Genomic DNA, 24,934 nt, shown 5'->3' on the forward strand with positions numbered 1-24,934 from the left:
ATGTTATGCAGAAACCATCGTAAATTTGATTTTAGGATCACATCTCGAATATGCGTTTGATTCATAGAATGAACCTACGAACATTTTGGCCATATGGGGGTGTTCAATGTCTGATTTCACATAAACCTACTGTTTTTCTCCCAATTAGATAATATACAGTCTATTATGATAATGCTGTAAATTAAAATGTGACAAGAAAGACGCTTTTAAGTTTCCATGATCTGTGAGCGACAGAGGAGCATCTTGGCGGCAGGGATTAAAATCTTTAAGCTTTATCTTACTTCTCTATGTAACACACAAATGTCATGATATTCTTTGTAAAGCTGAGATTCTAATCTTCTCTAAAATGAGGACAGCTGTAAAGTGTTTTGTTTTGGGGGGTTTTCCCAGTTTAAGTTAGTACATTGATGATTCAGTTCAGATCAACAACTGTGAAAAGTTAATCAATTATGGAATGTGTTCAAGTCATCTATAAAGCAGCTTTGGAGAAAACAGCTTCCAAATATTAAGTGTCCCCAACTAAGCAAGCCAAGTGGTGACCGTGGCAAAGGTCATTAATACATCTTGTAAAGGAGGTTAGGGTTTAGAAAACGTCTGGGATGTCTATAAGAACACAAAGTCCAGTGATACAATTCCATATGACCACTTTATTTATTTATTGAAGCAGGTAGAGCAAAGATTAGCATGAAGCACATTATGTGAATATGGGTGTGTATACAAACAGTTGAATCAAATTAAACCATATTTAAGGTGACAGAGTCAAAGACACTCTATTTAAACAAAGACACAAATTTACATTGCTCATGAATCGCTCATCACGCACAGCCCTTACAAATCAAGCAGCTCCAAATTCTCTCATTCTATTGTGCATCAATGCAGATATTTAGGATCCATTAGTATATGGCTGCAGTAATTGGCTAATTAACAGAGGGCATAAAAAAGTCTATGAGTAGCCAATTAAGGAGGAACCAGGACTAAGCAAGTGAAGTTGAAGCGTATTAAAAAAGAAAAGTAAATAAAAAAGAATTGCAATGACAAATATACTTCAATACAATGACAATGACAAAAAAACTAAACTTTAATACAAATGTAATAATTAGTGCTGTCAAATTATTAATTGCATACAAAATAAAGTTTTTGTTTGCATGATATATGTGTTCTGTGTATATTTATTATGTATACATAAATACACACACATACAGTATATATATTGAAAATATGTACGTCTATATTTATATTCGTATAATTTTTTATATATTTTATATTATAAATAAATATATTTAATATATAAACATAACCTATTTTTCTGAAACATACAGATGCATGCTTGTGTATTTATATATACATAATAAATATTCACAGCACACATACGTTATGTAAACAAAAACTTTTATTTTGGATGCGATTATTCATTTGACAGCACTAGTAATAATTAAGACATTTAATACAATGCTTGCTAAACTAAAAACTCAGACCCTCTATTAAATCTGCACGTGCTTGCAAAGAACTGATTAGACATTTAGAAACAGCATATTAATATTTGTGACATTTATTTGGACTGGAAAGCATTTGACAGGAAGTGAAGCAGGAGAGAGAAGGACAGAAATGGTAAAGAACCACAAGCAAGGACTCAAGCTCGGGTAGCACAACTGTGCCACGTGGTGTGCTCCCCACACAGCTGTCGGCAGGATATTTATTTTCTTTTTTGTTATTTAGAGTAACTGTGCTTTACAGTCTCAAGCCTGCTTTTGCTGCAACTGCTGCTCCTACTTCTGTTGCTGCTGCTGCTGCTGCTCCTGGTCCTCCTGCCACTGCCACTGCTCCTGCTACTACTGCTGCTGTTGCTCCTGCTACTACTGTTCCCCCTCCTATTACTTCTAGTGCTCTTCTTCCATAATCTTTAGCACTTTGTTTCCAAGCCTCCCATTCAATTTGTTTCTGGGCTTTTCTATACATCTCGTTAGTGTAGTGCTGTCCTCCATTCTCTTTCACCATCTTCTCAATCTTCTCCAGCAGTTCAGTGACCTGAGAGCGGTTCTTCATGTCTTCATTATTGAATAAATGAAATCTGTCACCACACATATTAACAAGAGCCTTGAGATCATTATTTTCACTGATATAATCATCTAATGTTTTTTCCTTCAGCCGATCTCCTCTAGTGAACAGAATGATTGTGTATCGAGAAGCTTCTTCTCCAAAGTTCTCCTGAATCCATTTCACTGTGTTTTTCTCTTCTTTTGTGTATCTCATGTCCAGACTCATGACCAGCAGGAATGCATGAGGACCAGGAACAGACATCTGGACACACTTCTCTATTTCAGCGTTCAGTTGTTCTTCACTCAGTGACGTATCACACAGTCCTGGAGTGTCGATCACAGAGATGTTTCTGTCCTCCACTGTTGCCAGATGTCTTTTACACTGACTAGTAATAGACTTAGGTGACATACCAGTCTTAAACACAAGGTCGCCGAGGATGGTGTTTCCTGCTGAACTCTTTCCTGTTCCAGTTTTACCCAACAGCACAATCATGAGATCTGATAAAAAGAGAGGAATTTAAGATGTTATTTACACTTCAAAAAATGACAAAAATAAGACAGAACAAAAATATATCAATTAAGTTAAGTAATTGTTTTATATCAAATAAGTTAAGTAACATTATTTTCATAATTAACCATTGAATTAACACGATTTACTCCTAATCAACATTTTTTTATCATTTTGGAAAACCTGTACATATCTAAAACTGGAAAAGTCATGGAAATTATATACTATGGTAATGGTACATTATTAGCAGGATAGTCCATGGCCAGGTGTTGGGTGGTTCTTTGCCTACATCGCGTGTTTTCGTTTGCCTCCAATTAATGTAAACGCACTCATTGTAGGACAGTGAGCAACTCCGAGGGAGCAACGGTAACTAAGGGGGGTGGGGCTTACCGACAGGTCAATTAATAAAGGTGCGTTCACGCCATATCGTAATTATCGTAATTACGAGATACCGACTTGTAAAAAGCATTCACGTCCTCGTAGAACTTGTACGTTAATTACAACTTGTGAACTGGAAGTTCCCTTCCGAGGGAACTTTGAACTGCGTCCTATAGAGGTCACTATAGGGAACGGCGGCGTTGCACTTAGCTCATGCTAACATAAACAAACGTTTTTTTTTTGTTTTTTTTTTGAGAGGAAACAGAACTGATTTATTCATATTCATTCTTAGACCTGAGTATCAGTGAAAAACCTTTATTTATTTATTTATTTATTTATTTTTTATTATGAAAATCAAAAAATTTACAAGCAAAATAGGCTTTAAATGAACAAACTTAAGACATAGAAAAAAAACACAGTTGCAGATACAAGGCAGACACAACTAAGTTATATACATTGTACATCATTAACATCAATAATTAAATATGATTTAGAAAAAAAAATAATAATAAAATAATTAATTAAACAAATAAATAAAAAGAAATACAGAAGGGGTTACAAGATATTATGAGTCACTAAATTGGTTGAAAAAATTAGCTAATGTAATAGCTTTATTACTTTCAAGTGTATGTAGAGAAGCAATAATTCTAAGTTCATTTATGAAATGAGGTAAAGAAGGGGTGCTTTTCAAAAATCTACATTTATGAATAAAGAATTTACCACAACAAATAAGGTTATTAACTAAATAGTGTTGCATACAATCTTTTCTAAATACTCCAAACTTAATTGGTTTATAGTTAAGAAGGTTAATATGGATATTAACACAAGACAATCTGTCATTCACTTGAGACCAAAACAGCTTTGAATGAATACAGTTGAAAAAAATATGCTCAGTGGTTTCAATGTCACTTTCACAAAATTGACACGAGTTTTCCTCAATGTGAAATTTTGATCTAAGGAAGTCTTTCGATGGATATATATCATTCATTAACATAAACAAACAGTCAATGAAGACGAAGAAGAGGATGACGTGTTTTTTTGACGATGAAATGTTTTTTTTTATTTTTATTTTTTTATATATCCGATGATAGTTTCGGGGCACGACAAATATTAAGTAATCTCAGTGAGGAGTAGAATAGTTTAAATTCGTTCATGAAATGTTCAAAGCAGGGGCGAGAGTCTCTCCACTTACAACAATGTATATGATATTTAGCAAGTAGGAAAACAATATTCACAATGTCTGATATTGAATTATCTAAATCATCAACATAAAACAGGATATGGTTGATGATGAATACAGGGATGTTTGACATTTTTAAAGTCAGCCAGTCTCTAACATCACTCCAGAACCGGCATGAAATGGAGCAGGTCAAAAAATAAGTATTCTAGAGATTCATCAGTAAAATCACAAAAAGCACAACCCGCCTTGTCAAATATAAATCGCTTGTGAAGGAAATTGGAAACTGGATAAATCTTATGACAAATTTTGAAATGTGTTTCTTTAACTTTAGGTGGAATTGGCCATTTAACATATTTAGAGAAGGCTTTTCCCAGCATATCAGAAAGATTTACAGGCACATTGTTTTCATTATAATCATGGAACAATTTAAATTTAAAAGCATCTGTAGCAACCCTATTATTGAAATTTGTATCTACTAATTTATGATGACCAATTGATAAATTCGGCAATATTGGAGTGAAATCAGAGTAAGTCAAAGTATTCTGGATCAGGTGGATCAAGGCTACAGGGATAGCTTTACAAATGTTTTGATACTCTCTGTAAGAACAGTTTATATTAGAACGTTCAGCAAAGCTGGTGTGATCCAGAACGCCTTTACAATCCATCAAGTCAGTTACAAAGATAATTCCCTTATCAAACCATTCAGCTTTAAATACTGATGTTCTGTTTATAAGTATAGTTCTATTGTTCCACAGAACCGAACTGTGCGGAGTAAAGTTATGTGTGAATATAATTTTCCAAAAGTGTAGTATTTGACTATGAAATTTAGACAGTGCAAGTGGAATCTTATTAATATCGAAATCACATCTCAGTAAAAAATCCATACCACCAAGCTTTCCAAAAATAGCCCTAGGTATGTGAAACCACATAGAGTTGGAACAAGCAAAAAAAGTTTTATCGAGGCAATGGATCTCTCTGGACAAGAGTGGATAGGTAACACACATTTCTTAATATTGAGAGACAAACCTGAAGCATCAGAAAAAGCATTAATTAATTTTAGTGCAATATCAACCATACTATCTTTTTTTTTTTAATTGCAGTATCGTCTGCAAATTGGCTAATCTTCAATTCCTTTTCAAAAATCTTAATGCCTTGTAAATTTAAATCATTAACAATAGCCAAAGTGAGCATCTGGGTAGTTAAAATAAATCGTTTTGGAGATATGGGACATCCTTGGTGAATTCCTCTAAACATCTTGAAGCTAGGCGTCATATCAGATCCTAAAGACACCAAACTAGTTATATCAGAATAAAACATTTTGATTGTTACAAAATTTGTCTCCAAAACCCATACATTTGAATGTTTCTACAATAAAACAGTGCTCAAGCGAATCGAACGCTTTAAAAAAATCAAGGAATAATATTAGACTCTCCTTATCGATTAGATGACTGTAATCCAACATATCTAGAATCAGTCTTGAATAAAAATGTATATTCCTTCCCTTTATGAAGGCAGACTGACATTCACTAATAACCTTTGACAAGCCACTGTTCAGGCGATTTGTCATATACAAGAGCTAGTCTTTTGTAATCCGTACACAAAAGGGTTATCGGTCTCCAATTATCGATCAAAAGTGGATCTTTATCGGCCTTTGGGATCAAAGTAATGAGGCCATGCTTCATTGAGGGAGAGAGATCTTGTCTTAAGATACATTCACCAAGGGCTTCGAATAAAAGCTGACGGATGTCTTTCCAAAAGAAGACATAAAAATCGACAGTTAAACCATCTAAGCCAGGTGATTTACCCTTGGCCATTTGATTGATAGCTTTATCCAACTCTTCAATTATTAAATCATCCTCCATAATACTTTTAAAGTCATCCTTAATTAAATCAATCCATCCTAGAATTGACTGAAAAAAGGATTTACAACTAGTCTCAGAGTAGCTTGAACAATATGTTACTATAGAAATCTCTAACTGCCTTGTTAATTAGATCTAAATCTCCAGTAACAGCACCATTGATACTTAATTTAGAAATTTTCTTTTTCGTTTGCCTTTGTTTCTCAAGATTAAAAAAGTAAGAAGAATTTTTCTCACCCTCCTCTATCCAACGAGCCCTAGAGCGAATAAAAGCAGCCCGAGCTTTATCTAAGAATAAATTATCTAGTTGATTTTTGAGATTTTCTAATTGGGTTTTTTCCTCACTAGACAAAATAGCTTTAGAGCATATAATGGTAATAGTAGTAACAATTTCCTTTTGTTTAACTCGCATTTGCTTAGAATACTATTTTCCTATTTTAATTGCTGCGTCTTTAACTTTGAATTGAAACCACTCCCATTTATTTAATGGTGAAGAATCTAAAGATGTCACCTCGACAATGAGATTTTTAACTTCTTCACAGAAGTCACTGTTACGTAAAAGATTACTATTGAATTTCCAACTTGTTTTGAGGTCGCTTGTTGTTATTTATGGTAAGGATCAGAGTCACTGAGCAACGGTCTGTTAGGGGAGCTGTAGAGATTTCACATTTAGAGATATTATCAAACCAGTTAAATGGAATAAGCCAGTAGTCCAACCTGGAGCACTGTCCGTTGTTAGATGCATTGAACCATGTGTATTGTCTAACATCTTAATTCTTGATCCAGCAGTCAATCAAATTTGTATTTGAAACCAGGTTATTGAAAATATCATCAAAAGTGTGGTGGTGCCGTCTAGAGGGAAGACGGTCAACGGAGTTGTCTGGGACCAAATTAAACCCCCCCCCCCCCCCCCCCCCCCCTATGATAACTTCATCCGTTGAATGTGTCACCTTCCATTGGTTAATCTTAACACATAAATCAGCATAAAATAGTTTGTTTAGGGCTCTGCTGTAACCATGTACACATACCAAGATGAATTTAACCCTGTCAATCTCCACAGTCACCATTAACCAATGACCATCTTCCTCATCCTCGTCAGAAAGCTCGTTTAAAATAGTCTCTTTCAATCCCTGTAAATACAGGTGACCTTAAAATTTTGTCTCCCACAACTCAACACAACACAATCTCGACCAGCGGCTTGTTGTTACAGCTTCGCTTGGCCTTCTACTCGTGTTTTCGGTATAGGTTTCGTCTCACTCGACTTTCACCCAGTATCTCAAGACACAAATACAGGGCTTGACACTTACCTTTTCCTCAAGGAGCACATGTGCTCCTAAGTCAAAAAATTTAGGAGCGCATTAAAAAAATTTAGGAGCGCAATGCACATTTTTCAAATGAGGTGTTTTAGCTTAATAAGGGGATACAAAGAGACATTTACAAGCACAATTATTTAATTTATCAGAATACAGAAAGTACACAAGGCTTTTAAATCATTTGTACTGATTCACCTTTCGGAACGCCTAATTTCAGCACGCCCATTGCTCCAGGCTGCAGTCTCCGTCTCTCATTCAGCGCGTCTTCACTTTAACTCGCTCCCCTTTTCTTCTCATCTGTGCTCATTTAAATTAAACCGCCCTTTTAAAGTTCTAAAGTAATCATAGAGGCTGCATCGCAATTTTTCCATAAATAAACAGAATAAATTAATACGTTTGTTATAGCTACTGTATAAGTTAGGCTGTTTTGTATTTTGTTTTGTATTCGCACTTGTGCTCCTAAATACATTTTCCAGTTCGCACACATCTATTTTTAGTCGCAAATGCGAGTGAAATGCTCGCACTGTCTAGCCCTGAAATAATGATACGTTATCTGGCAGAGCTCATTAATAACACACGAAATACGTGGTGTTTTCTCATTCTCCAGTGGCTCTGACTAACACACTTTTATTAAAAACAGGCGCGTGCATTCATTCAGTCACTGATGAGGTCACATGACATACACTCTGTGGCTGTCTGTCCCACGACAAAACAAAACAAGACCGTAAAACAAATACAAATGAGAGCATAATACACACATTAACAATAACAAAATGAACAACGGAGAAAGAAAGGCGCTAGTTTTTACTTTTTAAAAACAGCAGTAGAAAGGAGGGTGGAGGCGCAAAACGTCTCGTGTTTTTTAAACGTTTAACTTGTTTTAATTTAGTTTGGCGTTTTAAAATGCTGTGCCGTGTTTCTCTTGTGAGACTTGAACGTTACGTAACGTTGGTCTAGAAATAACACCGTAACTAGTTCTGTGTAACCTGCCAACAGTTCTACACACAAAATGTCTTTGTTGGTTTTGCATATAAGTTTAATGTAAGTACATCTTTTAACTGACCTGAATGTTCACTTGCGAATTTTCTATACTTGTCTTCCATACTTCCACCGCTTCTGTGTATTTTCTCTTTTTCTTTGTGGCTGCGCAGTAAACTAGTCCTACAGCGATGTCTTCTTTCACTTTCACTTCTAACAGAATGAGTGGAGTGAAAAGAAGACACGTCACTAGTGTATGTGGTTCGTGAGAAGGTTTATAGCAAAATACATTTATAGATTTGTGTGTGTGACGTGTGCGAGTAGGAGGAAGGGATAGTGTGTGGGGGTGGGGGGGGGGGGGACTAGAAGAATTATTTCAAAAACTAAGAACATTCCAAGAATTTGACTCTATCATTATTTGGACTTCTTCCAAACTGTCACAATTTATAAAGTAAAACCATTAAAGTTGTTTGTTTCTCTCATCTAATAATAAGAGTGAGCGTATGACACAAAAGTGTCTGTGTCAGAGAAAGGAGGGGCTGTGAGAGAAACCTTGTGTGTGTGAGGAAGGAGGGGCTGTCTGTGACAGAGAAGTGTGTGTGTGAGAGAGAGAGAGAGAGAAATTGAGAGAGCCTCTTCTCTGCACTGCATTTAATTAATATGGAATTGGAGATTTGAATCAGAGGAGGATAAAATTAAAAATTAAGAGAGGTCAAAAAAAGGTTTATGAAGTAAAGAATTTAAATAAAAATCAGCAATCAATAAACAAGTTACTAGTTTTTAGTGGATCAGGAAAAAAGAAAAGATTAGAAGAAGTACTGTGGTTGAGTGAAAATCCAGCTTGTGCACAAACAAAAAGTTCTCGTGTGTTGTTCACTTGTATGTATTTATTGTGATGCTTACTTCTATTCATCCTTTCATCTATTCATGGATCCTTCTTTGTGCTTGGCCCCATGACCCATTCAATCCCACCGGTCACAATAGTGGCTCTAAAACCTTACTGACTGATGCTTTAGTGCATTTCCTGCAAATATGGAAAAAAATGAAGGGTCTGAATTAAATATGTACAGTGTCACATGATTAGTGCAAATTGTCACATGACCAGAGAAGTTTATTTCCTGTTTGCACCTTGAGAAGATGATGACTGCATCAAAGCTCCAAAACAAAAGGCTAGTAAAGTATGTTAACATAAAGATATGACAAAGAGTTTTGGTTCATGTTATCTTTAAGGTGTCTAGTATAAATATATGAATTCACATTTATTCAGTTTTGTTGAGTGAGGTCATAGAATGAGTAAACATTGTGACCGCTGGGATAACAGTGAACTATATACTATATACTATTTATACAACATAAATCTAGTTGCAGGTGTTTGTGAAAATTTCACTAAAATGTTGCAATGAGAAAATAATGCACTAAATTAAAAGTTCAAATGAAACAAATTATGTTACAATATTGATGTTGTAATACTGGCAGCACTAATATAAAAATTTGAAGATATATTACAATAAAGAAAATGAAATATGTTGCTGGTCATATTTTTTTTATCACAGTATTCCTATCAGTGTTGTAGAAGGGTTTTTATGCATAATAGTAACCCTAGAATGTGATCAAACGGTTTAAAATAGCTGAACTGAGTCCCCTGCTCTACTCTCTCTACACGCATGACTGTGTGTCCTCTCACAGCTCCACATCTATTGTCAAATTCGCTGATGATACTGTGGTTCTGGGCCTCATCTCCAACAACGATGAGACCGCATACTTGGATGAGGTAGAGAGACTCTCATCATGGTGCCAGGACAACTGTCTCTCTCTCTGAATGTGAGCAAAACTAAAGAGCTGATCATAGACTTTAGGAAGAGACAGCAGCAGCCCTACACTCCTCTTATGATCAGTGGGACCCCTGTGGAGAGGGTGAGTAGCTTCAAGTACCTCGGTGTAAACATCTCAGAGAACCTGACTTGGACTACACACATCCAAACACAGGTTAAGAAAGCCAGGCAAAGACTGTACCATCTGTGACAGCTGAGGAAATTCAGGGTCTCACCAGCAATCCTGAAAACTTTCTATTCAGGGACCATAGAAAGTGTATTGACTCAGTGCATCTCAGTGTGGTATGGAAACAGCTCCAGTCAGGACTGCAAAGCACTACAGAGAGTTGTGCGCTTAGCTGAGCGCATCTCAGGGTCTGCTCTCCACTCTCTGCAGGACATCTACCTCAACGCTGCAAAAATAGAGCTGTTAAAATCATCAAGGAGTCTAATCACCCTGCTAACATTCTATTCACTTTGCTTCCATCTGGTAAGCGCTTCCGTAGCCTGATGGCAAAAACTGAGACTTAGGAGGAGCTTCTTCCCCCAGGCCATCAGGCTCCTAAACTCTAACTCTGTGTCATAATATCACATTTCAAAGTGTTACGAATGACACATCATTTGGATATTTTCATGTCTGGTAAAAAATTGGGATTAAATGGGTTAACTGCTGTTGCAGCTTTATTTACTGTACAGTTATTAGTAGTAGTCATATTAGTTTTATTGTTGTTATAGAAACCCTAAAACCATGGTAACGAGGAGCATGTTTTTTGTCATAATCTTACTAATACTACATTTAACTCTGGATTCAAGAATTACAGTAGCTTTTCAAATACAAAGGAGAATTTAATACTTCTAATAAACATTAATTGAAGTAAAATATTAAGAACCTGCAATATAATGTAATATATATAATGCACTTTATAAATTATAATTATTATAAATTGCAGTTTATTAAAAAAATATCTATTATTATTATTTCTGTCCTTTATTTATAAATAAATGATTTATTCCAATTTAAATGCTCTAACGCCAGCAACACATTAATGTGGGATCATGTGGGCCGGATGGGCTGAATTAGCTCAAGTCCAGGCCTGATGATTCTCTAGGGCCAGAAAGAAGACCTCTAAATATAAAACTGGTCTAAGTGAATAACTTACTATGCTCAAAAGTTGCTGCTGTGTTGATGCTGGATCATCTTCAATCATGCTGGTTTAGCTCCAGTGCCGCTGAGACACACCAAATACTGACAAAATAGGAAATTCTCATGTTTCAGGGTATTTATGAACAAAAAGTACAAAGATGAGGCGGTTTGAAATGATGGTCTGTAGCAATGGATCCAGTAACACTGAACCCGTAACATTCCTAGAGTTTAGAGAAACTAATAACTTCTGCCCGGCAACAGGAGCAGTCACAACCCCAGATTTATTTCAACAAAATAGTGAAAATACAGTTTATATAGTGGACTCTCTTCTCAGCTGTACATGATCGGAAACATTCATTTACAACAAAACACACAGTAAAAAAAAAAAACTTTATGCTTATATCATTAATACAATCAATGCTGTTCATAGCAAAACAACACGTACTAAAAAATAACAAGAAGAAAAGCATCTGGGTCCAGACAGGTAATGATAAAAATGTAATACTCCAGTTATGTCCCTTAATATAATACATTTATTTGTTTCATTTCAACCCTATACATCTAAGGTTTAGTTCATGTACAAATGTATTTATTTGCTTACAGAGAGAAACGACTATTAAACCATTTGCATTCTATACAAAATGTCCCGTCCAAAGAGCATGAGCTTACAAGGAATGAAAATGCACATCTAGCATATAAATATATTTTCCCTTGACAAGCAGTATCGATCTCACTTACTATGTACAACGACAGGAGTAGCAAATCCAGTAGCTGAGACTGTACAAATCAGACGATGCATCCGCACCATCCTTATATTGAGTAAAAACAGGCAGACGCAGCACGGTGCGCATTTCAGCGAGAAGAAACACTGTAAAACGAGAATGTGTGTAAACACGTCAGATGCTGAACTCAAGCGTCGCTGCCGAACCGTCCTGATCTCACAACGCTTGTTCAAAAGAGTGGGCATCGTTAAAGTACCATAGAGGTTTGTCTCTGAAGCATATTTGATCTGTGTTGGATGCAAGAAGTGCTGCATGCACGGTGTGATGCTTCTCCGAGAGGAACTGAGCGGATGGTGAACAGTGCATGACAGAGGGGTGAAAAATAATACGTCAGCTTGAGGAAGCATTTGGAGAGATGTGGCGGCTTCATTTCTGAGAGATCTTTCTTCACCGGGCACTGAAAACGTCCATCTCGAGTTGGTCGATGATCAAGAATAGGCTTGTTTTGTGGTTGAATGACCTTAAAGATGCTGCAGACCTTCTCTGGCACGAACCTGGAGTGTAAAGCAGGAGTGTCCGTGAAGCGCCGGCATCCGGTCAAACAGCAGAAACCTGCTCATCTGAAACACAGGAGGACAAGCACGTGAAGTTGAGCTCAAAGCATCACTGCTGGTCTGCACTGAGCTCTTCATCAACACTGACTGACAGCAACGCTACTCACACCTGATGGCACTAAAACACATCCAGGCCACATTTCACCCCAACAGAAATAAATAAATAAAGGAATTAATTATTTGTAAAATGAAGCCTATTTTGTACGACGACCACGTGATTAGTTTGAAAAACACATCATTTATGGGCCGTTCACACAGAACTGATTTTTCTATTACAATGTGATATGTTTCCATTGTTTTTCTATGTAAACACGTTAGACGGATGTGTATGACCATTGTGTGCGTCTTGCATCTTTTGTAGAGTCTCACACATGAGCACCGCATTCTTAAGACAGTTGCTGCATCCCAGTTCGCATACTATCCATCCTAAATAGTATTCGAAAATAGAATTAGTATGTCCCAAATCATAGTATGTTGAAATGAGTACGCTAAAGAATCCTGGACGGTCTACTTCTTCCGGTTAGAATTCAAAGTGCAGATCGATGCACACTCTAACGACTAATATTGCCCACAACACACTGCGTGTTGGACGAGGATACTATAACTATACTATAAACATGCATAAAAAGTGTTAAAAAACTACAAACATGGCAGATATGTGAGACCGACGGACAGGTATGGGGTTTGAGTGATAAATCATCAATATCTAACCTGATGAAAATTTTTTTTATTTAATGTTATCCGTGTTATATTTCATCTGCAGCAACGTTGTGAACTTGTAGAGTGAAGTTTGTTCACTCTCCGGCTATGAAACTTGGTAAGTAAATAATTAAATAAATTAGCATGATAATATCGTGTATCGGCGATCTCACAGGCTGATGGTAGATAGGAATAAAACTATAGTTTGGTCTACATAAGTGCTGCTGAAATGGAGATTTCCGGCTCAGAAATCTTTTAAAGACATATAACTGAAAACTACAGACGCAAATATATAAAGTGCATTAAAATAAACCCCCTGCAGTCACTAATTATATCCCTTAAAACTCACTAATAAAAAATTGACATGTTAACTTTTTCCCAATGAAAATAATTGCTTCAAGCCTTAAAAACCCTTTCCTCATTTAGCCATGAATCTTTAAATTAGCCCCACCTCCACCCAATCACACCAGCTCAGCCTACCTGCTCCACTTTCACTCAGTTAACTAGAGTAGTAAACGCTATACAGTGGCAAAATATGATTAATTCAACCATATACAGTATTACCATATAACCATATACTGATTCTGAAGAAAACGCAGTGAATTATCCTAATTTACAAATCCATGTATCAGAATTGTAATGCATTCCCTATAATATCACACACATAACATAATTGGCTTATTTGCAGCTAATAATGTGTTGCTTCAAACCTTGATTTCCACCAAAGGGGGTCTTTAACTCTTTCCCCGCCATTGACAGAATTTTCTGTCTTTGTGTTTTCACTGTTATATGGCAGAGGGCGCTATTACGCATCTTCTGAAAGAGTACAGAATCCTTGGATCAAAACATGGTGAAGAAGGTTTCCCCGGTAACGGCTGTAAACAAAGCAGTGCTGCGCTCATGAACGCTACTTTACCAGATAAAGTTAAAACGCCATCGAAACGTTTCTGAAGACAGTCGGTTTCCTTCAAAGATACACTCATATAAATCACCCGCGCCACATTTTGACCTTGAAACGTGCAGTGCTCATGTTTATTCAACAAAGTCAAACTGTGGTAAATTACTGTATGGGAAACACTGGTAATGTATACTGAAATATCGGAAATGTGTTTAAAAATCATATCGTTATTGAACAATATGTTATCGTGATATATATTGATATTGAATTATTGTCTAGCCCTACATTAGTCTGAAACAACACATTACAAAAAGCCAAAAATCACTAAATTGACTAATGCATGAAAAACTGTTTAGTGTCCTGCCTTAATATCAGCTTCGTTACAAATACTAGCGTAATGCAGAAATAGGGTTGCAAAAAGGTGGAAAGTTTCCAGTAAATTTCGGAAACATTCCAGGATTTTTTGGAATCTTCCAGGAATTTTGGGAAAGTTTCTGTAAATTTACCACCCCTATGCAACCCTATAAGAAGTAGTCAAAAATCATATTTTTGTAGTGTAAAATACCGTTTAGTTGTTCGGATTGAGGGGTGAAATGCGAGCCGGACGTGTTTCTCTGCCCTGCAGGGTTTGACCACATACCCTCCTCACTATCAGCGTGAGAATGGAGAGTAACACTGGACGGTCTGGACAGGTTCGGCTCGGCCAGGCTGTGTCGCAGCTTGCACCTCTGCAAGGCCACACTATACTCGGGTGGCTTTACGTGGGTCGGCCGCAAGGCTCCTCCATCCTGCGCATCGCCCAGCGTCAGGCCCTGGTAGCCCGGCGGAGTGGGGGGCGGCGCTTTGAACCTATCGTCTTTGCAGGGTGACGTTACACAGTACACTGGCAGGAAGCAGGCGGAGAGGTGCAGGAAGTGATGTGATGAGGGGGAAGGAGCACAGAAAGAAACAAAACACACACAGACACACACACACAGACACAAAGCAAACATTAATAAATGAAAAGGGGTACGTAAATCAAAGACATTCACTAAGACACTGACACAGCTGCACCAATCACAACACAAGCAGATTTGCATTAACCTTCAGCCGCTTGACACAAACAGGGCACAAAACACGGCCTGAGCTCCTCAAGTTTCTTCTTCTACAGTAAAATATGTTTCTGAAAAATAAAAAAACTAATTTTTGAAAATTTGCTCATTGTGACTCGTTTTGTCAGAAATGGTCACATTTCACTTTGATTAAACGCATCACATGGTTAAGTGACACCAGTTTGTGCCTGATTTGTGGGAAGCGCAGGACATCCTGGGTGAATCTTTTTACTGATATAAGTGTCCTAGAGGCATCAAGACACAAGCGAGCCAGAAGAGCTGCACATTTATCATCTAACGAGAGGACAGTGAAATCTGCTGGTGTCACATTCAGAAGCCGGAGCTCACCTATGAGTCCCTTCTCTGTGCTGGACGTGACCGTCTTGTATGAAGCGTCTGTGCTTTGCTGATCTTGCGTCTTGCGTTTGATGGTGCCGTAGCTGCCCTCGTAGGTGTCCGACAGAGAACTGGAGGACGTCCAGCTCTGTCTGGACTGACTGAGCTCAGATCCGTCTCTGGAGCAGCTGTCCTCAGGCAAACCCGGGCCGATCTCCACCTCGGCGATCGGGCCGCCCATGGGCGTGTGACGATGGTTGAGCAGGTCCGCAGCTCGCTGGCCTGGAAGAGTCTGGAGGTTGTCGTGGGAGTTACTAGAGCAGGAGGTCCAGCTCCCGCGACCGCTGTCGGCCATCTCAGAGATGGAGGTTTGCTCGGGCACCGTCAGCTCCTCCGCGCTGCTGGAGCACGTGAAGCCGGAGTCCCTCACGGCGGAGTGTCGGGCCGAAGATGAACTGGGATGAAAGAAAAGCACACTGACTAAACATACATCGCATTCAACTGCAAAACATGGTGCACGTTTAAAATATTCTGTTTTATTCAAAATACGCTGTACACATGAATTCAAATTTGTTTACATACTAATTTATCAGTACACACTAATTAGCATTTGAGCGATATAGGATGATATGATAATCATGTGTTTAAAGAAAGGCAATTAAAAGATTGTGTGTCATTACTAGTAAAAATCTGTATACTGAATGTGTTAAATTTGCATTTAATCATTTAGCAGACGATTCATCCAAATCAACTTACAAATGAGGATAACAGAAGCAATAAATAAATAATGTTCTCATCCTTCCTGTTATGGACAGAGTTTACATTGAATTAAATGGCAGATGCAATTTGTTGTGTAAACAAAATACCAATACTATCCAGAAAAAAATTAACTTTATGCATAATGTGGTACTTTTAATCATAAACTTTTAATCATGCTTTACTACTTTCATCTGCTAGGACTTTTGTTATTAACAGAGTTTCTTAAGGTTTTATGAAGGTAAATTTAAGACCAAAGTAAAAATTTTAAAATCAGAAAATGTAAGAAATAAATCAAATGGAACAATATGTCAATATGGTCTCTAAATGGCAATGTCTTTTATTAGCAATGCTTCAAAGTTTGGAAATACAGTTTTCAAAAGATCTCCATTACTTTTTAATTCATTTCACAAAATAAAAACCTCTGCTCCCGACCACTAGAACATGTACCTTCTCATCACTGCAAAAAAGTGCTGTTCTTCATCAGTATTTTTGTCTTGTTTTCAGTGCAAATGTCTAATACTTTACTTGAGTAGCAAAATAAGAAGTCTATGAGAAACTGATCAAAGTGAAGTTGTGAGTCTATGGGCTAAGAAAAGTCAACTTAATTCAAAGGGAAAGCATAAACTCACTTCATTTTGTTCAATTTCTCAGAAAACAAGACTTCTTCAAATTGCATCTCAAGTAAACATATCTTGATTTAAGGATGTTAAGACATTTGTATTTGAAGACAAACCAAAAGATATTAATTTTTACAGTGCATGCAATATTTAATGCCATGACTTTCTGCACCAATTTGAGGCCTTAATTTGTGGAAGGGTGAATTAAGACTTAAGACCCTGATATTTCACTCTTTTTATGGCCTTAAACTGAATGTAAGCCTTTTTAATGAAACCCTGAGAATGTTTGCTCAAACTTGTTTTACAGCACAGACATCATGAATCCAGCAGAAGTGATTCGGATCAAGCTGCTTAGCTCGAGACTCTCTGAGGTGTTGTGGGATACGCTACCTCGTGCCGGGCCGACTGCAGTCGGCTGGAGCGTTTGCGGGCGTCTCTGACGGGACGCTGATGGTGGGCGCTGTGGGCACGGAGTCCACAGAGCCGTTACTGACGATGCTGGAGCGGGAGGAGATCTCGCTGGAGTCGGACAGGTCGGACCTGCCGGCGGGCAAGAGTGCATAACCTATGAGAGAGAGAGGAGACAGAAGATCAGCACATCTGCCGTCACTCTCGCAGGTAGGGCTGGGTATCGTTCAAAAATTTTCGATATCGATATCAATACCGATACCTTGACTTCAGTACCAGTTCCTGAACGATACTTTTTCCGATACCAATTTTTTTAAATCAATTTGAACAAGATTACATTATTATTATTTTTTCAGCTTGTTGACGTTTATACAGACTCAGAGGCTTAATGGGATAGGTTACCCAAAAATGAAAATTCTGTCACTAAGTACTCACTCTCATGTCGTTCCAAACCCGTAAGACCTTCATTCATCTTCTGAACACAAATTAAGATATTTCTGAGAGCTCTCTGACCCTCCCATAGACAGCAAGGCTCAGAAACATAGCAAGGACATCGTTAAAATAATAACGTATGCATGCAGATACGCTTGTTTACGCTTTGATCTGAATGTAAACAGCATATGTTGCATATGTTGTTTACGTATGTGATACTCTTCAAAATTGCGCTATAGGGTGACGCGCAGGAGACGAATTGTTAAATAAAGTCGTTATTTTTGTTTTCTTTGCGCAAAAAAAAAAAGTGTTCTCTTAGCTTCGTAAAATTACGGTTGAACCACTGATGTCACATGCATTATTTTAGCGATCTCCTTGCTATGTTTCTGAGCCTTGATTGTGCAAGGATCCTTGCTGTCTATGGGACGGTCAGAGAGCTCTCAGAATGCATCAAAAATATCTTAATTTGTGTTCCGAAGATGAACGAAGGTCTTATGGGTTTGGAACGACATGAGGGTGAGTCAGGAGTCTTTAACTCCTGAGCCACTGCACAAAGGAACAAAATGTAACCAACACAATAAATCAGTGCAAATACTTTTAAAAAAGTTCAAATAGTTTTCAGTTTACACTTCTGTTACACTACACTAGTGCGCGTTTGTTTTAAAGCGAATGGCTCAGACAGAATCATAATTTCTATTCATTTTCCACTGATTTACTGATGAGCATTAGCTGATTCCAGCGCTGTCTGTCTGCCTGTGTTCTCTCTTCCACGAGCACTGTTCTGACTCAAAGTAAATAACATTTTTCAGCAACATTACATGGCCAAAACACACATTAGACGGCAGTCGGAAGTTATTACAAACACTCGATGGTTAAAGTGAGTTTTGAGTAAAAGGGGAATATAAATCTTATTTATTGTCTTATGTAGCATGATGCTACAGTGTGCATGAATGGTCTAGAGTCGTGTAGTATGGACGGAGAAGATCTTTCCTGAAACACAGTGTCAACGCCAGTATGGACGAGGATCGTTTTCATTTTATAACAAAAACGGACCAGTGTAAACGTACTTACATCTAAGGGGGTTGGGACTAGGGTTGGGAATCGAAAATCAATTCCAATTCCAGAATCAGATACTTAAGGTCAGGATACTTGTTGTAAAATTAACATTTTAATTCCACCTATAAATTCCTGTGTGGGCATCTTTTATATTTAGGTGGCGAAAAGTGGCTGTTAAAAAAGTATTTGTCTTTGAATCATTCATTCAAAAGATTCATTCAAAAACACTGATTCATCCATTAATGAAACAAGTCAATCTTGAGTGAGTCATTGAATCATTCCGTTCATAAAGTCCATGAGATTTTGTTTACTTGTCTAATATTTTTTCTTCAGATTTGTGAGAGAACTACAAGCTCCATTAATTTAATTTTATTTTTTTTATCTCAATTTATCCAGAATCGTGCTCTTATTCGAGTCCAGTTTTTATGTAGCTGGCTGATTTTTATTCATGATATTCAGCAGCAATTAAATGTTTTGCAAAAAGAGACACAAAATAAATAAGTTTGATATCTAAATGTTTGACTTCATTTTTTTTTACCACTTTGGAACCGAAAATGGGAATCGATAAAAATTGGAATTGATACGCAGAATCGGAATCAGAATTGATAAAATTTAAACGATACCCAACCCTAGTTGGGACGCTCTCACACTACAACCTCACGTGTGAGCCACATCTCTGAGTGTAACCGGTGTAAACTAGTAGGTGTGTTCGACTTGACGCGGACCGACTGTGCAGACCGATCGGTGTACTGCAGTACTGCGAGAGCTATAGAGAGCTGACTGATCTGTACGTTTTGAATCGCTCTTGTGGATGTCAAACACTGATCGATCTGCGCCGCGCCGCTTCTAGCGAACACACCTAGTGCTGCAAGCTTATTGGCTCACTGACGCTGATGAGATTAACCCCTTAGGTATCGAAGTTTGGTACCGAACGACAAGATGTTTTTTGATACTCAATGGTATCGAGGCAATTCGGTCAGTGCCTAAAAAGTATCGAACTCGATACCCAACCCTACTCGCAGGACATCGCTGAGCACGACACGGACCTAACGGCGCAACGCAAACCGCTGCCTTTATTACACAACTGATGGAAAGCTCACAGTCTGATCATTACAGAGAAACAGTGAAGAAGAGTCTCAACTATGACACATGAAAGCATCCGGTCCTGATCCTGTCATCTTTCACTCACCTTCTGAGAAACACCAACACTGATGGTTTTGTGCAAAAAATAACCAGAATGAATCACACATTCAACATAATCGGGCATACAACCTGGCACAACCTTTCTTGACATGCAACTTCAATTATTCAAATGAACGGATGAATCTGAAAAATTGAATGTGAATAAATGACTACAGGGTCTTCATCTCTGGCTGAACTACACTGATGCGGAGGAACATGAACAGCACATAATAACCAGTCACACAGTTGTCCTTCTCCTGTGTCTGTCTGTCTTCAGACTGTCTGCCTGCTGCTCATCCTGTCTCACTGTCCCAGTTCTGTCCCTGGACTTGCTCCTGTCTCTCAAGAGCCTGAAGGGGGACCTGAAGCGCTTGCGTGTCTCTTCCTGTCCCTGTCTGTTCTCTTCCTGTCTGCTGCTCTGACAGGTCATCCTCAGGATCTGTCTCTGAAGGAAAGCCCCACCTATGCCATACGAGCGTCCGCCTGCCGTCCTGACGCCGCCCTCACTGGCCAGAGACGAGGACGAACCCGACAGGTTCAGCTGGCCGCAGTTCTGTCTGGGAGCTCCGCCCACTGTGAGGGAATGATGGGAACATTTCAGAAACACTGAAGCTTGAATATCACGAAAGACATGATTAACACTGTAAAGCCTGACATGAGAAATAATAGTTAGAAAACTGAAACAGTTTACTGAACCTTTAGGCAAAATCATTTAAAAAAAGTTATTTTTGTATCATATTTAATACATCAGCCCTTCATGGCTCATATGTGACCCTGGAGCACAAAACCAGTCTTAAGTCGCTGGGGTATATTTGTAGCAATAGCCAAAAATATCAATTTTTCTTTTATGCCAAAAATCATTAGGATATTAAGTAAAGATCATGTTTCATGAAGATATTTTAGAAATTTCCTACCATAAATATATCAAAACTGAATTTTTGATTAGTAATGTGTTGCTAAGGACTTCATTTGGACAACTTTAAAGGAGATTTAGATTATTTATTTTTTGTACCCTCAGATTCCAGATTTTCTAATAGTTGTATCTCTGCCAAATATTGTCCTAACAAACCATACATCAATGGAAAGATTATTTATTTATGAATAAATCTCAATTTTAAAAAATTGACCCTTATGAATGGGTTTGTGGTCCAGGGTCACATATAGTCTAATATAGTGAGAATAGGGAGAGGAAAAAATTGCTAAATTTTAATTGAGACCCAAATTGAGCAAAATATTTAATTTGGTGCAGATGCTGATAATTACATGGCCAAAAGTGACGAAATTCTGATGCTTGTAATGTAAACCAATGAGAGATTTATAACATTAAAGCAGAAACTTACATAAAATGATATAAAGATCAGTCGTCACTCTATATCTCCAATAATATGTCTTAGTAAGATGATATTTAAATGCTTATTTTGATGATCAAAACATATAATGCAATGCAATACAATGATGATTGAGAGATGAATAAATAAATGTTCCTCAAAAGTATGACAATCAGATTTGAGATTTTTCTAAAAAAAAATGATGTCTGGATAATCAAGTAAAGCAAAGCTGCTTCAGTCCAGTAAGTGTTTATCTTAAAATATTACTAATATCATCAATTATTTTCTAATGCCTACTTTATAAAAATCTGTAAAGATGTCACAGCAAAAAGACCCGTGAAGCACGAGCTGAAGATGGATGTTAGTACAGTTACTTTATTATAAACTATCACTTTCATCAAGTTTTAATCCTGTTGATAATTTAAAGGCCTTCGATATCTATGTATCAAATATAGTTAACAACAGCTGCTTCCGTTATGAGTAAATGAATGACAAAAACTTACTGAGCTGAATACAGCTGAAGATCAGGAACTGGAGGCGCAGCCATGTGTTTATTTAGTTTTCCAGTATGTGATATACAGGTGACTGGAGGTTTGTCGGGGTCGTACCTTTGCGAGGAGATCCCTGTGGGGAGACGGTAGGACTGGAGTGCAGAGACGAGACGGTGGCCGTGTCTTCGGGTCTCTTGAGGCTCGTGTCATCGGCCGCGCCAGCTGCTTTCTTCAGCGTCTGAGGTGAGTTAGGAGCTGAAGAGCACAGCAGACACTGACTCAGTTCAGACAGCAGAGGGAGCCGTACGCTAAACCATTATCACTTCCTGAGCTGCTAAAAACATGAACTCTTCCATAAACATAATGAGGTTCACACTGTGAAATACTGCTGAGGTTATTTGTATCATCACATTCTTTTGGTTTGATATTTGATACTTTTCTTGAGAGAGATAGTGAAGACGAGAGAGAATCAGCAAAGCTTTCAACACAATTGTATCAGAAAAAGGTTCATTACTCGACGCTTTTTTATCCTGTGGCCATAAAAATGAATAACACCTTCCAAAGTGCTGTGTTCCATTGCAGCCGCTGGCTTCAATTCTGGTTCTACAAATGGTTATTGCATAGAAATAATGGTCATTGTCAAAGTCATTCATTTGTGTACTGCTTTAAAATACTTAAAATATGGTGCACTTTACTTAAAATAAGTACAAATAGATCAAACATAAATTCATAAATTAAATCTGTGATCCGTCTGTTTTAACTCTGCCTCAGTCCTTAAACTGTTATTTCACGGGCAAAGTTCATTTGAGCTTAATGTATAAATTGCGATAAAAAAAAAAGCGATGTTAACGCATTATAATGTAATATAACACTGCAAAAAATGCTTTTCTTTCTTAGATTTTGTGTCTTGTTTCCAGCCAAAATATCCAAAAATTCTTAAATCAAGAAGGATTTTCTAGACAAGTAAAAAATTATTGTCTTGTTTTCAGAAAAAACAAGTCAAAACTAAGTGAGTTTTTGCTTGAAACAAGCTAAATAATCTGCCAATGGGTAAACAAAATAATCTTGTTTTCTATCACAAATATCTAAACATTCCTACATCAAGAAGTAATATAAGCTTGAAACAAGAAAAAAATATCTGTCCGTTTCTCTTTGGATTGTTTATTTTCCTCATCTGTTATTAATTTTGATACAGAAAATAAGACCTTATATCATAGGTAATTTTTCTTATTAAGTATATTCATTTTAAATTGAGAATATCAGACATTTGTAATAGAAAATAAAACAAAAATACTGAGTAAGAAAATAATTTTATAAAATTATTAAAAGTTTGATGATCTGGTTGATTTTGAAATTGCACAGATAATGTATAAAGCAAAAAGAGTTCACTTCCCAAATGTATTCAGAGACTGTTTGAAATGAGAGTCAGTATAATGAGGGTAAAGAATAGATGAAAATATGTCAAAGAGGTGAAATTATGGAATAACAATGACAAGGAATTCAGAATGTGTATATCACATTACAATTAAAAAAGAGAGTTAAAAATAAGGTTATAAACAAATATATAACTCAGAATTAATCATTTGCATATGAACTACTTTAAACAGTTGTATTAATCTATAAGATGTTCAATTTTGTATAGTATAACGGTCTTAAGAAATGCAATTTTTTCATCTTTTTGTATAAATCTAAATTTAGTAGTGGAAGTGATGCTTATGAAAAATGGTAAATAAAATAAGCTTCAGCTTACGCCTTTTTGGCTATAATGTGAAATTGTGTCTGAGGACTAAAAAAATCTAGATGATGATGATGATGATGAAGAACAGTCAGGCATGCAGCATGTAATCTATCACTTCAGGAAGATTGTGATGGCTACGTACCGAAGGCAGCGGACAGGTCTTTGGCGAAGCTCTTCTTGCGCAGAGGGTACAGGCTGACGGGAGGAACCTGCAGCACCTGAGAGACGCGGTTCTGAGACTTGGCTGAAGACACACCGGAGCGTATGGACACCGGGGACATCTCTGATTTAGTGGACCGCCGCTCGCTCAGGTTCTTAGACACTGCAGGAAAACACACAACACTTGCTGTCAGATGTTTCATTTGGAAAGTGTGTTTGTGCATCTCTGGTACATCAATGGCATTCAGATATTTATTAGGGGGACCATCCGTCCACAATTGGTCGTACTGGTCATACTGCTTTTCAGCCATTACCTTCAGCAAGTATCACATTTTTTTAGGCAATTTATAAAGCCCATCCAGGACGTACGGTCACCCTACATTTATTAACATAGCTGAAGAGTCCAAATACCTTCTTTAAATGCTAGGCTATAGTCAGGGATGCAAATAAGTGCATGCACAACCAAAATAAAAAATGTGCTGGGAAAAAAGAACAGAATTTATTTAAAAAATGAATGTTGTGTTACAATATACAATGCTATTCAAAAGTTTGGGGTCAGTACATTTTTTCTTTCTTTTTTTAAGAAATTAATACTTTTATTCCGGAGGGATGTGTTAAATGAATAAAAAGTCATAGTTAACACTTATATTGTTAGAAAAGACTTCTATTTTGAACAAATGCTGCTCTTTTTAACTTTGTATTCATCAAAGAATCAAAGAAAAAAGTATCACGTTCCAAAAAACAATATGAAGCAGCTCAACAGTTTCAACACTCATAATAAATCAGTATATTATTATGATTTCTGAAGGATCATGTGACACTGAAGACTGGAGTAATGATGCTGAAAATTCAGCGCTGCGTCACAGAAATAAATTACATTTTAAAGTATATTAAAATAGGAAACCAATATAAGAAATTGCAATAAGATTTCACAATATTACATTTTTTTCTGTATTTTTGTTCGAATAAATACAGCCTTGATGAGCAGAAGAGACTCCCTTAAAAACATTAAAAATCTTACTGATCCCAAACGTTTGAGCGGCAGTGTATATATATACATAATTACATTTTTTATTTTGAGTAGTATATAGTATATATAAAGTAAAAAAGAATAGAAAATTAAAATTAGCATTGTATTTTTAAGTGTAATATAAAATAACTATTTTTATTTAATAATCACTTTTTAGTTTAACGTTT

The 24,934-nt window shown here is 37.0% G+C and overlaps 2 protein-coding genes across 4 annotated transcripts in view; both read right to left on the reverse strand.

Moving 5' to 3' along the window:
- Positions 1 to 1,374: 1,374 nt before the first annotated feature.
- LOC306862155 (uncharacterized protein) lies at positions 1,375 to 8,513 on the reverse strand. Its single transcript, XM_079404823.1, has 2 exons — positions 8,338 to 8,513; positions 1,375 to 2,534 (listed from the first exon to the last, which is right to left on the reverse strand). The coding sequence occupies exons 1-2, from the start codon at positions 8,375 to 8,377 to the stop codon at positions 1,729 to 1,731; spliced, it is 846 nt and encodes a 281-aa protein (XP_079260949.1). The 5' UTR covers positions 8,378 to 8,513; the 3' UTR covers positions 1,375 to 1,728.
- Positions 8,514 to 11,326: 2,813 nt separating this feature from the next.
- Positions 11,327 to 24,934, reverse strand: part of LOC306862612 (rap guanine nucleotide exchange factor 6-like) — a 94,814-nt gene continuing 81,206 nt past the window's right edge. Inside the window, exons 23-29 of one of the 3 annotated variants that reach the window (XM_079405506.1) lie at positions 23,721 to 23,900; positions 21,958 to 22,095; positions 20,484 to 20,594; positions 17,334 to 17,508; positions 15,580 to 16,022; positions 14,781 to 15,023; positions 11,327 to 12,549 (exon numbers count right to left, since the gene is read on the reverse strand). In XM_079405506.1, the coding sequence (XP_079261632.1) occupies positions 12,527 to 12,549; positions 14,781 to 15,023; positions 15,580 to 16,022; positions 17,334 to 17,508; positions 20,484 to 20,594; positions 21,958 to 22,095; positions 23,721 to 23,900 (1,313 nt within the window). In that variant the 3' untranslated portion in view covers positions 11,327 to 12,526. Of the gene's footprint in view, positions 12,550 to 14,705; positions 15,024 to 15,579; positions 16,023 to 17,333; positions 17,509 to 20,483; positions 20,595 to 21,957; positions 22,096 to 23,720; positions 23,901 to 24,934 lie in introns of all 3 variants that reach the window. The other 2 variants (XM_079405505.1, XM_079405507.1) reach the window with 2 other exon arrangements.

This window comes from Barbus barbus, assembly GCF_936440315.1.
Source record: "Barbus barbus genome assembly, chromosome: 43".
NCBI classification, from domain to species: Eukaryota; Metazoa; Chordata; class Actinopteri; order Cypriniformes; family Cyprinidae; genus Barbus; species Barbus barbus.